A 14,647-nucleotide genomic window follows, 5' to 3' on the forward strand; every position below is an offset into this window, starting at 1 on the left:
AAAAAATATTATTTCAAAATATCCTTAAAGATTTCCAAAGACCATCCTCTAGTGAATTGCCTCAAAAGACAATAGACTAAGCAGCCTAACAATGAACAGTTGGAACACCTCAGGTAATATATAAATCATTTGGGTGAAGCTAGTGACAGTTTAGGAAATGACACTTTTAAACAGGTTCTCATGTCATCACACTGTCGATATGCCTTGGAATAAGCAAGCAGTCTCAAAATTCACTGTTCAAGTTTAATTAAAATAAAATGAACAGACCATATACAATTGCTTGTCATCAAACGTGTTTCTGTAAAAGTATTATTCTACATGCTGTTTTTTCATAGAAAAACAAAAGAATTCAGAATACCAAACATTCACTGTAACACTCGGCACTCCCCAGAGCCTATTCCAAGCTCCATGTTATTTTTGAATTCAGTGTAAGACTGTCCCACAGGTAGATGGAGCACCAGTGAACATGTGTTTGCCTTTGGGAATCTAGCTAGTCCATCCTCTGGGTGGAGAAATGCCAGTTCTGGCTGTGTCACAAAACCCATTGCTGGGATTCGGCGCAGGCCTGTGGCAAAAATGAGAACATCCTCAAGATCGATTGGGTGGGTTAGTCCGCCTGTACAGAAAGACGACAAAAAAAAAAAAAAAAAAAAACAACATTGCAAGAGGATTGACAAAAGAGTGGATCAAAGCCAGTAGTAGGCTGTATGAAAGAAAATAAAGACGTATCCTATTTAATTCATGGAATATACAGGCATTTGGAAATAACCGACACAGGGCTCCATACCTTCTACCTCCAGAAGCCAATCCTTCCAAAAGGCAATAGCTCTGGCTTCCAGCCGCCTCCGATTTGACCCTGGCAATGATCTAGATCTGGCCTGGAAAAGCCCCACGATATCACTGGCCTTCAGGGATGTTGTATCCTGCAGGAAGATTTTCTCAAAAGCTTGAGGGTGTGACGTCACTTCTTCCAGGACACCAAGAGTACTCAGTCCTTCTTTGAGTCTGATGCAAAAAAAAAGAAAGATCTATACTGTACCTTATATTATTACTCCAATACCATCATGCTGAACTTAAAATGTTTTAATTAGAGTGGAACGAATAATTCAAAATGTGTAAAGATCAACTGAAGGTAAAATGCATTTGAGAAAAGTGCAGGGGTAGCAGGGGTCATGTAAACTTGGTTTGCAGCAGTTGTCGTCGAACTTTTTCCGCTTGTAATACAGCACAGACAACTTACTGTTGGAGGGCTGCTTGGATTCGCCTCTCACAGTAAAACTGGACAGCAGCCTCTATCAGCTCTTTCCTTTGCTCCAAGGACTGGAGGTGCCATAGAGCTCCCATCGGATCCAACTCATCCGCTGCTTCATTAACAGCCTGTCTGGCATCGTCAAGTGTCTCTGCACTGCTTATCTGAAATTATGCAACAGTTACTTCCAACCGAGAAATCTGATTGGACAAGAGCTGCTCTACGAGTGCTGTCATCAGAGTATTACTGCACTTGGACATTTCACATCAGATGTATCACTCCGCTTCACAGGTGTATCCGAGAAGCGCTACTTAGTCAAGTTTAAATGATGCAAAGTAGTTGGGAGCGAGTGACCTGTGAGTTGAAATGTCTCTTGCTTGGCAACAGTCGCCTGGTGGGAACTATTTTTTTTTTATTGCGGAGGACCGTTAATGTTTAAACTATCAAAAGTATTATCCATTGTGGCTTATTACTGTTACCTAATAAATGCTACTCAGTGAATTATTGTATAAAAGGAATAACATACTGGAAGTCATGCAGTTGTACTCCAATACATCACAGCTGTGGTTATCTGCGGTCTCGTGCCTACGACCAAATCAACTGAGTCCAACTGCACACTTTCTCGTATGTTATTGCTTAATTATAAGAAGGAATTGCCAACTAAACTAAAAATCTCAAGCCATTTCACTGTGATTATGAGTATGTGACGTTTCCAGGGCCTTGCACTGTTGATATTACGGAAACAGCCAGACCCACCTACTAGAAATCTCAAAATGGGAGCATGGCTTTTATAATAGTTACCTTCAAATGGACTTCACTGAATAACCGTTTCACCAATAAAGGACACTCCTAGTATTTCAAAGCGAAAGGCAAGAGCATGTCAAAAGTGTATAATGATTTCTAAACTTGCCTTCTCCAGTTTAGCCTTTAGGCCGCGGTCTACCACTTCCTCAGTGGTCGCTGGGACAGACGGAAGACCAAAGGCTTGGCTGAAAAGCCTTCTTGAGAAAAAGTTAGGTGACACACCTCCCTGGATCAGGCAAACGGCCAACATTTGGCCCACAATTCTGTACATGTTGTTGTGAAGGGCTAGAAAAAAAAAGACACTGGATAAGTGATCATAGTAATATCAAAATAAAGCTGTGTTGATCTGATTTGTACAGTTTTTTTTAATGAATATCAAATCGGTTCCTTTTCTTTAAACATACCAACACTGTCGAGGACCAGGGTGCGAGCTTCTTGAGGGCCTTCAAATATTTGGTGCTCTTGGATTTGTCCCATCAAGAGTCTGCAAAACTCCCTGGTAGGCCCTCCGCCATCTGCGGCCCCGTCTCCCAGACCATCCTCATCAATAAAAACAATGTCCAGTTTTGACTCTGGGTCAAAGGCAGGCCGCCTAAAGGCTCTCAAAGCACAGTCAAACTCTTCATTACGAAGAACATTTATCTGGTTAGCCGAGGGAGCAAGAGGGTGAACCCTTGACTTCAGTGTCTTTAGTGCAGAAGCAATGACGAAAGGTCTGTATGGAGGGAGAGGGAAAAAGCAGAAGAAATGTTTCACTACTGAAATACACACAAACGCTATTTTAAGTTCTGCTAAGTCAGCATGCAGATTTATCATTATTTTTTTAAATATATGTTTGCACTTTGCTCTTAGGAACAACATAATTATATCATAATTAATACATTATACTGTATGAGATAGCAGTATTATATTATCTGCATAATACAAGTATATATGGCTCAAATAATGACGTGGTCATTGTGTGCAGGTACCTACTCTTCAGCGTTCTGCAGGTCTGGGCTTGACGGAGTGGAGGAGATATTAGAGGGACTGGGGGTGGGAGGGGGAGCAGGGGAAAGGGTGGGGACTGTGACAGGTAGAGGGGGAGGACAGGAAAAAGAGGGGACTATAATGGGTGGAGGGGGAGGAGGGGAAAAGGTTGTTACTGTGACAGGTGGAGAGGGATCAGGGGAAAGGGTGGGGACTGAGACCGGTGGAAGGAGAGGAGGGGAAAAGGAGGGGACTGTGACCGGTGGAGGGGGAGCAGGGGAGATGGTGGGGACTGTGACTGGTGGAAGGAGAGGAGGGGAAAAGGAGGGGACTGTGACCGGTGGAGGGGGAGCAGGGGAGATGGTGGGGACTGTGACCGGTAGAAGGGGAGCAGGGGAGATGCTGGGGACTGTGACCAGTGGAGGGGGAGCAGGGGAGAAGGTGGGGACTGTGACCGGTGGAGGGGGAGCAGGGGAGAAGGTGGGGACTGTGACCGGTGGAGGGGGAGCAGGGGAGATGGTGGGGACTGTGACCGGTGGAAGGAGAGGAGGGGAAAAGGAGGGGACTGTGACCGGTGGAAGGAGAGGAGGGGAAAAGGAGGGGACTGTGACCGGTGGAGGGGGAGCAGGGGAGATGGTGGGGACTGTGACCGGTAGAAGGGGAGCAGGGGAGAAGGTGGGGACTGTGACCGGTAGAAGGGGAGCAGGGGAGAAGGTGGGGACTGTGACCGGTAGAAGGGGAGCAGGGGAGAAGGTGGGGACTGTGACCGGTGGAGGGGGAGCAGGGGAGAAGGTGGGGACTGTGGTAGGTGGTGCAGCTTGCGTCTGCTCATGTGCTGCGAAGGAGTTTGACTTAATATCCTGAAATCAATTGATAAGACAATGTTAACCTGCATTAAAGCTCATTTAATTTCACACACAACTTCACATCCCAATTTATGGCAAGGAGCTGCCAAAGCAATTAAGAAGAAGTCTACCCAAATCAGCTAACTACCCATGGAAATGGCTAATTGTTTCTCCTAAGAAGTCCAGCCAAAATGAAAACACTGCTAACCCTCACCGGAATCAAGTCCAACTTACTGCCGATAATGCGGACCAAGCTCTGACACCGGTTGTACGGAGGCCGAACAGCCCTTATAAGGAAGCCCAGCACCCCATACTCCCAGAGCACCCCCCACAGGACTCCCCAAGGGACACAGTCGAATGCCTTCTCCAAGTCCACAAAGCACATGCAGAATGGTTGGGAAAACTCCAACACACCCTTCAGGACTCTGTCTGGTCCACTGTTCCACAGCCAGGGCAAAAACCACGCTGCTCCTCCTGAATCCGAGGTTTGACAATCCGACGGACCCTCCTCTCCAGGACCCTCAAATAGACCTTACCGGGGAGGCTAAGGAGTGTGATCCCCCTATAGTTGGAACACACCCTCCAGTCCCCTTTCTTGAAGAGGGGGACCGCCATTTGGCGCATAAGCACAAACAACAGTCAGGACCCGTCCCTCCACCCGAAGGCAAAGGGAGGCTACCCTCTTGTCCACCGCAGAATACCCCAATGTACAGGCACTCAGCCAGGGGGCAATAAGTATGCCCACCCCCGCTCGGCGCCTCTCCCCGTGGGCAACTCCAGAGTGGAAAAGGGTCTAACCCCCCTCAAGTTCCAGAGCCCAAGCCGTGCGTCGAGGTGAGCCCGACTATATCTAGTCGGAACCTCACAACCTCACACACCAGCTCAGGCTCCTTCCCCACCAGAGAGGTGACATTCCATGTCCCTAGAGCTAGCTTCTGCAGCCGAGGGTCAGACCGCCAAGGTCCCCGCCTTCGGCTACTGCCCAACTCACACTGCACCCGACCCCTTTGGCCCCTCCTACAGGTGGTGAGCCCATTGGAGGGCGGGGGGGGGGGCTGTCCAATGCATTTAGCAGTCAAAATGCGGAGCATATTAATACATTAATACAGCAAATATAATGATATCCTCACAGAACAGCGCACAACTGATGCACACCAAAGGCACTCACCTCCAGTGCGTCCCCCAACATCCACAGAATGTACAGAGTACACGGTGCAGTGATGCCATTGTCTGCCAGTGAACCTCTTTGGGTGCTTTGCAGTGAGGTACAGGACATAGCCTTCTGAAGCGTAAATATTTCACTAGCCATTTCTTCACTGCCCGCAAAGGCAACTATATGCTGGAAAGTGAAATTTATATCAATTAATCGCTTTAAAAAATAAAGTGTAGGTAGCTGTAAACGGAGAAGAACAAGACGCAGGGGTACAGAAATTACCTGGAAAGGTTGGCTAGGAAGGAAGCGTCTCCGTCTTAAGCTACCGTCAGGATACTTAAACTGGACTGTTACCCCATTGTCAGGCTCTGGTATGGAATTCATCATTTTCTTCCTGGTATTTATAGCCTATAAACAATTTCATGTAAACACATATTATGTGATAAGTATCAATACAGGAATTATAGTATTATACGGCGATACGTGACTAACTTACCTCTATTCTTCTCAGCTCACGCTCCAGAAACTGCCTTCGTCGTCTCTCCTGTTGTCATATGAAACTTAATTTTAACTGATCAATCACAATGACCCAAAGAAGAATGGCGTAAAACTGAGTCTTTGCTGCGAAAATCAACATTTCCCTTATTTAGCAGAGTGCGAGCTGGCCATACCACTGCGCCTGCGTTTTCCTACCATTTCTCGGTCTAGTACCGGCGAATGCCGATGCTCTTCATTCTGCTGTCCGGGCAGGACACGGCATTCCAGCAAGCCCACACTCACTCTCTCTACTGCTTTATCGTCGGCCTGATCTGTAATCATGTCCTGAAATCACAGAATGTGCTTTCGATGAACCGAAAAGCATGAATGACAGTTACTCTATGCATCCATCCTAATGCAGTCATTCACAAAAGGAGGAGTGAAAGTCAAACGTAGTGGACTTTGGGGATGAAACATGCCTGGGCGAGGTACCGATCGGCTAGTGTGAGTACGCTCTAAAAGTACGGCAGGGATGTAGATCATTGACCTACATTGTAATGACACAAATAAATTAACTGATAATGGAAAATAATGACTAAATACATTGCCTAAGAGTGTTCCGACAGTCTTACAGTATGGATACCAACCAAAGACTCATCTCATACCTCCTCCTTCAACTCGTTTCGTTCCTCCTCCTCGTCCTCCTCCTCCTCCTCCAGCACGTTTGGTTCCTCCAACCCGCTGTGCTTCTCCCACTCCTTTCCAACTCCATCCCCCACTACATTCACATTCCCGACTCCCTCCTCCCCAGACCCCTGTTAAATTGACGATAAAACGTATTCTCCCGTTAGTCATACCATCCGTGCCTCTTCCAACTGCAACAGAAGACGAGGCGTTTTAAAACCATGATTTAAGAAAATCAGAAGATTCCGCTATTGACCTGTACATGCGAGAGACTGCATGTGTCGTTTACTTATAAAATGTCACTGTGTTATAACCTACGTGACATTTGGGAGGCCCTGCAAGTTGATTCATTGAACAGTAACATACCATTGGTCTGATGTACACGGCCGATCTTCGCAGTAAAGGACACGCTTTTATAGCCGAGGGACAGACAGGGGAGAGCTGCAGCTGGCGGATTTCCCTTTGTCTGTTGACTCTACAAAGCTGAAAGTCACCTCGTAAACTAGGGAATTCTGCCCTTATTTTCTCAATAAATGCGCTCTCTGGCATGGAGAGTGGCACCACGATTTTCTTTATGGATAATCCCGCTGTTAAGGAAGAGAGAGAAAACCACAAATGTTGTAAGTGCTTTGCAGGTTCCCTTGTCAATACTTTGACCAATTTACAAAACTCAAAACTGAGTTACTGAAAACAACAGAGCTTAATTTTTTGGAAATGATGTCACAGTACTCACAATTAGGCTGCTACTCAGTGTGACAAAGATCCTTTAAAAATTAAAGCTATAGTTTGTTCTTCTTTCATGCATTTGTCTAAGTGAAGCATTTTCGTGATGGTTAAGCCATAAGCAGTGGTTAAATAAAGCGATCTCGCCTTCGCCCGTGTCGAAGCCAGATCCGCCAACTTACCTCTTGGAAATAAGAGTGTATCTCGGCTGTTTGGAAGAGCAGCCAGTCGTATTGCAGTCATCCGCCGTCTGACCGGTCCTGTGCTCCCGTGCTCCTCATCTCGCCTAAACACGCGAAGTCTTTGACATAACACACATGCAGAAAATCACTCATGTTATAATATTTGAAATAAACAGTTTGAAGGTGCCAGTTTTTCTCCAGGTGCAGATAGGGGCTTTTCACTTAATGATCCAGGTACTAATATTTACTGTAACACCTGAAGTAGCAAAATATTAGCATACTAACCGTAACTATGCAAGCTAAAATGACTCATTTTCATATAATCTTTTTCTTTCTTTTTTTTAAATCTCAGCTAGCTAGAGTACATCGGCGATGTTTCCTTCCTTCAAACATTAGGTTGGCTATTGACTGCAATAAAAAGTAGGATACAAGGAGGATACATCCAATATTATTTGTACAAAAATAAAACTTCCTCCTCCAACCTTTTCTGTTCCTCCATGTCTTGGCTTTCCCACTCCATTCCATTCCCACCCCCCACTTGATGCACATTCTCGACCTCCTCCCTGTTTTCCTGTTAAATTGAGGACAAAGCAACATATTCTTAGATTAGTCACACTATACATGCCTCTTACAGATAAATAGAAGTCTAGGCATGCTTTAAGAAACTACAAGATTCTGCAATTGACTCTCGATGTGAGTTTGCACGTTTCATTCACTGATAAAACGCTACAGTGTCATAGCCAGAGTAATATTTGCGAGGTCCTGCAAGTATTTTTTGTGATTAATCGTTATTTATTGCTTTTTCAGCAGTCACACATACATTTAACACACAAAAGGTTCACACAGGGAGGCTCTGCAAGTTGATTCAGGTGACAATAACATACCATCGGTCTGATGTACACGGCCGATCTTCGCAGTAAAGGACATGCTTTAATTGCAGCGGGACAGACAGAGGTAAGCTCCAGCTGCTGGATTTTCCTAAGTCTGTTGACTCTGCAAAGGCAGAAGTCACCTCGTAAACTAGGGAATTCTGCCCTTATTTTTTCAATAAACGTGCTCTCTGGCATGGAGAGTGGAACCACGATTTTTTTAATTAATGATCCCACTGTGAAGGAAGAGAGAGAAAAACCACAAATATTATAAGTGCTTTACAGGTTCCCTTGTGATGTCACAACACTCACAATTAGGCTGCTACTCACAATGCGACACTGACCCCTTAAAAACAAAAGCTACTCTAGATTGTTCATTTTATAAAATTCATCTTTATTGCATTTGCCTCAGTTAAGTATCCTTGTGATGGTTAAGTCGTAAGATTCCTTATCCATTATTTCTTTGCCATCCATGTCTAAGCCTGATCCCATAACTTACCTCTTGGTAAAAATACTGAATCTTGGCCATTCGGAAGAACAGCCAGTCGGATCGTGGTGAGTCGCTCTCTAGCTGGTTCTACCCTCCCAGGCTCCGGATCTCGCCTAAACACCCAAAGTCATTATGAAGAATATGCATAACATATAGGCAGAAAACAAATTGTATAAAAACGGTTCAAAGGAGCCAGTTTTTCACATGGTGTCTGATAAAGGCTTTTCATGATAGAGGATTTTCATGGAATGTTCCCGTTGCAAATTTTAATATAACACCAGATTCTGCAAAGAAGTAAATTACCACATACACACAAAAAAACACACACATGTACGCATTTACACACACACACACACACACGCACATATATATGAGATATACAACTCTGAGAAAATTAAGAGACCACTATTTATTTTTTTAATAATCTGCATTCTTAAATCCTGGTTTAATCCTGTTTCTGCTGGCAGAAGGCTACACTGTGAGGCAGGCTGCTTCTCGGCTCCGAGACAGCAGTACACAAGTAAAAGGTGAAGCAGGAGACACTGGGAACAATGAAAAACCAGGCAGGTTGAGGGCAGAAGCTAGAGATGCCACATATGACTGTCAATTTATCCGGCAGTGCCTCGAATTTGAGGATGACCTCAAGTGACCTTCAAAAGGAATGGGAAATGCTCCGTAGTGTGAAGTGCACTGTCAGGACAGTTATGACTGCTAGAAGCTCTTAAAGACCCACAAAGCATGAAAGAAGGCCTTCATCAATGAAAAGCAGGGAAGGACTAGGCTGGAGTTTGCAAAAAAATGTATATCTTCCACAGATGCATTCACATAAACTGATAAATAACAAACTAATAATGTTGCTGTGGTCTCTCAATTTTATACTCTCTCTCTCTCTCTCTCTCTCACACACACACACACACACACACACACCTTTTTACCCTGATATTCTTACTCAAACCAATCTCAATTGGTTTTTCAGTCACAATGTAAAATAAAATTCCCATCGCCATTACAAAAAAATACCCCTTGTCTGCACTAAAGACGTTATGAATCAGAAGCCGTTAATAATACCAGCTCTACATCAAAATCAACGCAATTCTCTCGTGTCCATCTATTTAAAAATCAATAGTTTGGAATTTGTGCTCTAATGTTGCCATCTAGTGGGCAGTTAGGCGAACACACCATGTTAAATGAATAAGTATGATATAGCACACGAGGTACATCTTCTCTCAAAAACTAGCAGCCTACAAAAATTCAGATGTTACTAATGACAATGTAAATAAATAGTTCTTAAGCCCAATCCAATCAATATTATTTCTTAACCTCAATTCATACAAGCTATACTGAGTGAGGAATTGTTTTCTCTCTTCTAATGATTGAATGTATCGGTTCCCTTCAGAATCTGATGTAGTGGTAACATAATTTTAAACACCTTAAGATGTTCAAAACGGATGTGTTACCATGGTATTTTCTGTCGTCTTAAGGCGTATAAATTTCACGTGTTAATGCAGATGCAGAACTTTTTGATCCAATCCCCCTCTCACCCCCAAGTCGAGTACCTATCGCTGGTGTAGCACTCCTTCTGGGCGTTGCGGGACTTCTCTCCGTCCCATATCGTGTTTGGCAGTGGGTACTTCTTCCGGAGCCTGCATTTATCCAGGGCTCCCAGGCTGCGACCCCGGGACCTCTCCGCCTCTTTATACCGCGCCCGCAAGTACAGGTCCTGCAGGAACCTATGGTTGCTCGGGTGGAAGTCGCGGCTCTCTAGTATGGCATACAGCTCTTTGAATTCCTCCCGGTGGAAGGAGACCAGCGCCTGGGCCTTCAGCAGGGTCTCGTTGCCACGTAGCAGGTCGGCCGACGGAGGGATGGTGGAGAGGAACCGACCCAGGAGGTCCACGTTGCCCCCCTCCATCAGCGCCTCGCAGATACTCTCCACTTGGTCCGGGGAAAAGCCGAGCGCCGAAGTTTGCAGCGGCAGTTCCGAAACACCGTCAACCTCCGCCTTCTCTTTCTTCAGCTTTGCAGACTCAGGAGACAACATCGTGGTGTTCGTTGTCTGCACTCCTAACTCCCGAGGAAATTAAGCCATTTTAGTATATTGCTTTCCTTCGCCCCATTCCACCACTACGAGCATTATCTACACGCGCACACTGGCATCGCGCATGCGCACACCACACATTTTACGACTTGTTGTTTCACACCTATAGATGTAAAAAAATTCACACGGAAAGAAACACGTCGATAATTCACACGTTTATATTTTATGGGAAGCCGCTTTCAGCCGTCAGTAATGAAAGCGTTTATATTTCCCGCCTACAAACATTGCATTATTTATATTTTTACCATTACAGACAGCCACAGAAGACCGCGTACATTCGGCATTTTGCAACGTGTCTTGACGTCTGCAAAGTTACCCTTTCAAAATAAAAGCACCATCAACTCCTAACCTAAAAAGCTATAACAAAATTTCGTTTTCATATTTTTCTGTGTGGCTTTTCTTATATGTAATGAAATAGACCAAAATAAATATTATATGATAATTAATACAAAACATCTACACTCAATCAATTCTAATAAAGCTATGTATTGTGCTCAAAGTCTTACCGATATTTACAACGTCATAAAAGTACATTTGGAACTATAATTTATCACACCGTCGTGAAAATAAACCAATACTTATCATTAATTTAAGGCAACCTTTATTGTAATATCAAACATGTATTTATATTGAATGAAATGGGGGGGGCTGAATTGCCCATAGGTGTGCATGTGTGAGTGAATGGTGTGTGAGTGTGCCCTGCGATGGGCTGGCCCCCCATCCTGGGTTGTTCCCTGCCTCGTGCCCATTGATTCCGGGATAGGCTCCGGGCCCCCGCGACCCAATAGGATAAGCGGTTTGGAAAATGGATGGATGGATGGATGGAAATGGGGGGGGGGGGAATTCTGCAGAGTTTAGTACAGGATAACCGCTATACTTGCCAGCACCCGTCACAAGAACCTCATGACCATAAATATCAGTACACCTTCTATAACTGAAATAGAAAAAGAAGCCTGCGATAAAGAATTATCTTTTGAAGGACTTAGAAATATTACTGCGATATTGAAATATAATCACTATCCTGGTAACCAGAGAATTTTCTAAAACATTTAACATGTTCTCCGAATTTTTATGACCACGGTTGGCCGCCTGCCCTGGCCCCGGAGGTCACCCCGCACAACCCGGCCAGCGCCACGCCCCCGCCGCCTACGGCCACCGTCCATTTATCCTGAACTGACCTGAATTCGACCTCGTTACAATGATTCTCCAATAAGGAAAGGCTCTGATACTGTGAATAACTGAATAAGGCAACACTGTGAATAAAACCTTCTACAGGCGTCATTGAGAAATAGCAAATATACGCCGCAAGGCGCATGTTATACACGTAGCTAGTGAATTAGTGTACAAACAGTCTGTCCACGTCTGATATATGAAGAACAAGATATCGTTTTTGTTTCATGTAACTTGCACTGCAACATAAAATAAACGGGCAGCTCAGTTGCCCAATTCTGAAATATTCCACCCACCCACATACTAGGCTTCCAAACCAATCACATACAATAGCGACAAGTAGCACGTACGGGATTAAACAATCGGGAACGTATTTCTGGGGCGGGGGTACGTGTAGGGAGAACGACAGGAAGGGGAATTACATAAAGCAGACCTAGTCAGCCAATCACAGAGGCGTCTCGGAAAGCATCATAGAGCAGTTCTCCATTATGGCCAAGAGGTGGCGATATTCTGCAATTTGTAAAAGCTTCTGGATATTAAAATACTACATAAGGAGTTTGGAAAGTAGAGAAACTGTCTAATGTGGGGAAAGGATTTAGTTATGGTAAAATAACCTCTTAAAAATTCAATCTTCTAACCACTTATTCTGCTCATGGTAACGTTGTGCAGCATATGCAACAAGGCTAGGATACAGCATGTCTGGGACAGCAGTGCATCTTAGGGCACACACACAAAATCATACATTATGTGCAATTTAGAAGCATCAATTGGCCTAACTTGACTGACAGATTTACTCTAGAGAAGTCCCAGACATGCATCCCCCCCCCCCCCCCCAACACACACACATTGCAAAGATGGGATTCTGACACCAACCCCGGAGGTGTCAGGCAATAGTGCTATGCATTGAGCCACAATGTTACTGACCATCTCCTAATATAAGCTATTTAAAATCACAGTTACTTTATATATATATATATATATATATATATATATATATATATATATATATATATATATATATATATATATATATATAACTTCAGTTCATTTCCATTGACTTATTCTATTGTTCTATAAATGTTTCAGCTGTTAACATCTTAAAGCCATATTCAATTAAAACTCAGTCACATGTAATCCTGATGGTACTACACTGAAATGTCGACAAGAAATCAACAAGGAAAATAATTGATTGGACGACAAAGAGGGCTTGGAAAAACAAGATTGGTTCTTTCATTCGCTTTATTTCTAGAAATTATATATTATATCCACCCACCATCCATCCATTTTTCATACCTACTTGTTCCACACAGGCTTGCCAGAGTCCGTAGTCTGTTCTGGAAGCTATGAGTGCGAGGCAGGGAATAACCCAGGATGGGACGCCAATCCTTCATAAGTCCTATACATGCATGACGTATATTGCAATGAGACTATATTACTATGTGCATATATGGTGTGCATGATGAATACAGTAATGCTTTAGTCGTTGCTAATATTTTAAATTAACATTCCCACAATCTTCCACACCGGCCTAAGGGTTAGTGAGCATGTCTGGACACAAAAAAGGTCAAAGTCCCACCATTGTAAAGCTACCAAATGCTGCCGTTGTAAGTGCTGGTGTGACTGACAGGGCTGAACAGGTAGGGCTTAGTGTCAGGATGATGTGGAGAGCTGCAGTCCAAGTCTGACTGTCTGTGCTCTCTGGAGAAGTTTACATTCCAGTGTATTAGTAAAGATGTGGGTAGCTGGTCCTGCCCCATTACCCAATGTCTCTCTGCCTGTATGTGTATACGTGCACCTATCCACATCAGGAGTTACACAGGCACTCTGACACGTTCTAGATCACACCGGCACACGTGTTCAGGTACTCTGCTTCATACAAAAATACTATATACCACTGTCTAGGAAGCAGTGTTTCACTGCCACACAATAATAAATACGGAGAGAGGTGTTCTGCATTTATCCAAATATTGTTAAGCTTAGGTAAGAAGGTTTACACTAAAAAAAATGTATTTTCACTGCCTCAGAACTGCAGCTAAAGCCAGTGCCGCAGTGCATGGTGGGTATGCATTCAGCTGCATTCTATTCTAGACACTGAACATTTGCATGGTGGAGCCTGAGCTAAAGGATCATTTGGTTTCCTGCTGCAGTGACGGAAACAACAAACAGGGTCAGAGGCTAAGATCCATCAGCTGTATCCAGATCTCTAAAGGGACACGTTCCCTTACAGGGTGTCATTTTAATTACGTAACATTATCATTTTTATTACTATACTTAATCCACAAAAATACTGATATAATGAAAGAAAAAAACACTGCATATACACAACAGGTACAGTCTGTAGACACTTAAGTTGTTATATAGTATTGTGGGCTAAATATTAAATAAAAAATGAAAAATATTGTTTCAAAATATCCTTTTGGAAAAAATCCCAAATCTGTTTTGCATGATAATTCAATAGCTCAGTAGAGTTCAATTGTTCTCTCAGTGTCTCTCCGCTCACAAGTTTATCTTTCTATTGCAATTTCTACTGCACTTATATTCTCCCACCTATTTATCACCATCTTAATGTGCTAGACATTTACTTTTATACATAAATTGTTGCAAGCGATATGTTATTGATCCCCATGGAAACATTCCCTTTATGCTTCCCTCAACTTGCTCTCTGCAGGTGACCGCAAGCTGGCTGAGACGAGAAGACACCTGTTGTGGTGCCCACGGAGCTGAAGGTTACGTGATTCACAGACCTGCAGGCAGGCTGAGAATAGGCTTGAACCAGCAACCTTCCGATCACAGAGGCTTAGCCCACTGAGTCACACATGTATGCGGCATGCTGCATTGTCTATTTTCATCTTTATTGTGTGGTTGTGTTCAGTGCAGTATTTCAAACAACCTCTCCCCAGGATGATGAAAGACTTTCTGATTCTGATTCACTCC

The 14,647-nt window shown here is 43.8% G+C and overlaps 1 protein-coding gene across 12 annotated transcripts; it reads right to left on the minus strand.

Annotated features, from left to right (window-relative positions):
* Nucleotides 1-223: 223 nt before the first annotated feature.
* On the minus strand, nucleotides 224-10,840 carry LOC125711944 (uncharacterized). 12 transcript variants are annotated; one of them, XM_048981419.1, is made up of 19 exons: nucleotides 9,987-10,840; nucleotides 8,455-8,558; nucleotides 7,971-8,191; nucleotides 7,569-7,657; nucleotides 7,087-7,205; nucleotides 6,548-6,768; nucleotides 6,163-6,312; nucleotides 5,714-5,842; nucleotides 5,517-5,564; nucleotides 5,303-5,428; nucleotides 5,036-5,206; nucleotides 3,776-3,882; nucleotides 3,464-3,502; nucleotides 3,029-3,307; nucleotides 2,458-2,768; nucleotides 2,160-2,338; nucleotides 1,241-1,413; nucleotides 788-1,005; nucleotides 224-616 (listed from the first exon to the last, which is right to left on the minus strand). In XM_048981419.1, the coding sequence occupies exons 1-19, from the start codon at nucleotides 10,484-10,486 to the stop codon at nucleotides 366-368; spliced, it is 3,435 nt and encodes a 1,144-aa protein (XP_048837376.1). In that variant the 5' UTR covers nucleotides 10,487-10,840; the 3' UTR covers nucleotides 224-365. The 12 variants fall into 12 exon arrangements, with proteins under 12 accessions (XP_048837376.1, XP_048837374.1, XP_048837375.1 ...); XM_048981417.1 differs by having other exon boundaries at nucleotides 3,029-3,385; XM_048981418.1 differs by having other exon boundaries at nucleotides 3,464-3,541.
* Nucleotides 10,841-14,647: the final 3,807 nt, after the last annotated feature.

This window comes from Brienomyrus brachyistius, chromosome 17 (assembly GCF_023856365.1).
Source record: "Brienomyrus brachyistius isolate T26 chromosome 17, BBRACH_0.4, whole genome shotgun sequence".
Lineage (NCBI taxonomy): Eukaryota > Metazoa > Chordata > Actinopteri > Osteoglossiformes > Mormyridae > Brienomyrus > Brienomyrus brachyistius.

Bases quoted from the DNA above. Each gene is read 5' to 3' on its own strand.
- LOC125711944 (XM_048981408.1), bottom strand. From the start codon at position 10,486: ATGTTGTCTCCTGAGTCTGCAAAGCTGAAGAAAGAGAAGGCGGAGGTT. The intron at 5,565-5,713 runs GTAGGAAAACGC...ATATGACAACAG, and splicing joins CGGTACTAGACCGAGAAATG to GAGAGACGACGAAGGCAGTT. The intron at 3,883-5,035 runs GTGAGTGCCTTT...AATTGATTTCAG, and splicing joins TGTTGGGGGACGCACTGGAG to GATATTAAGTCAAACTCCTT.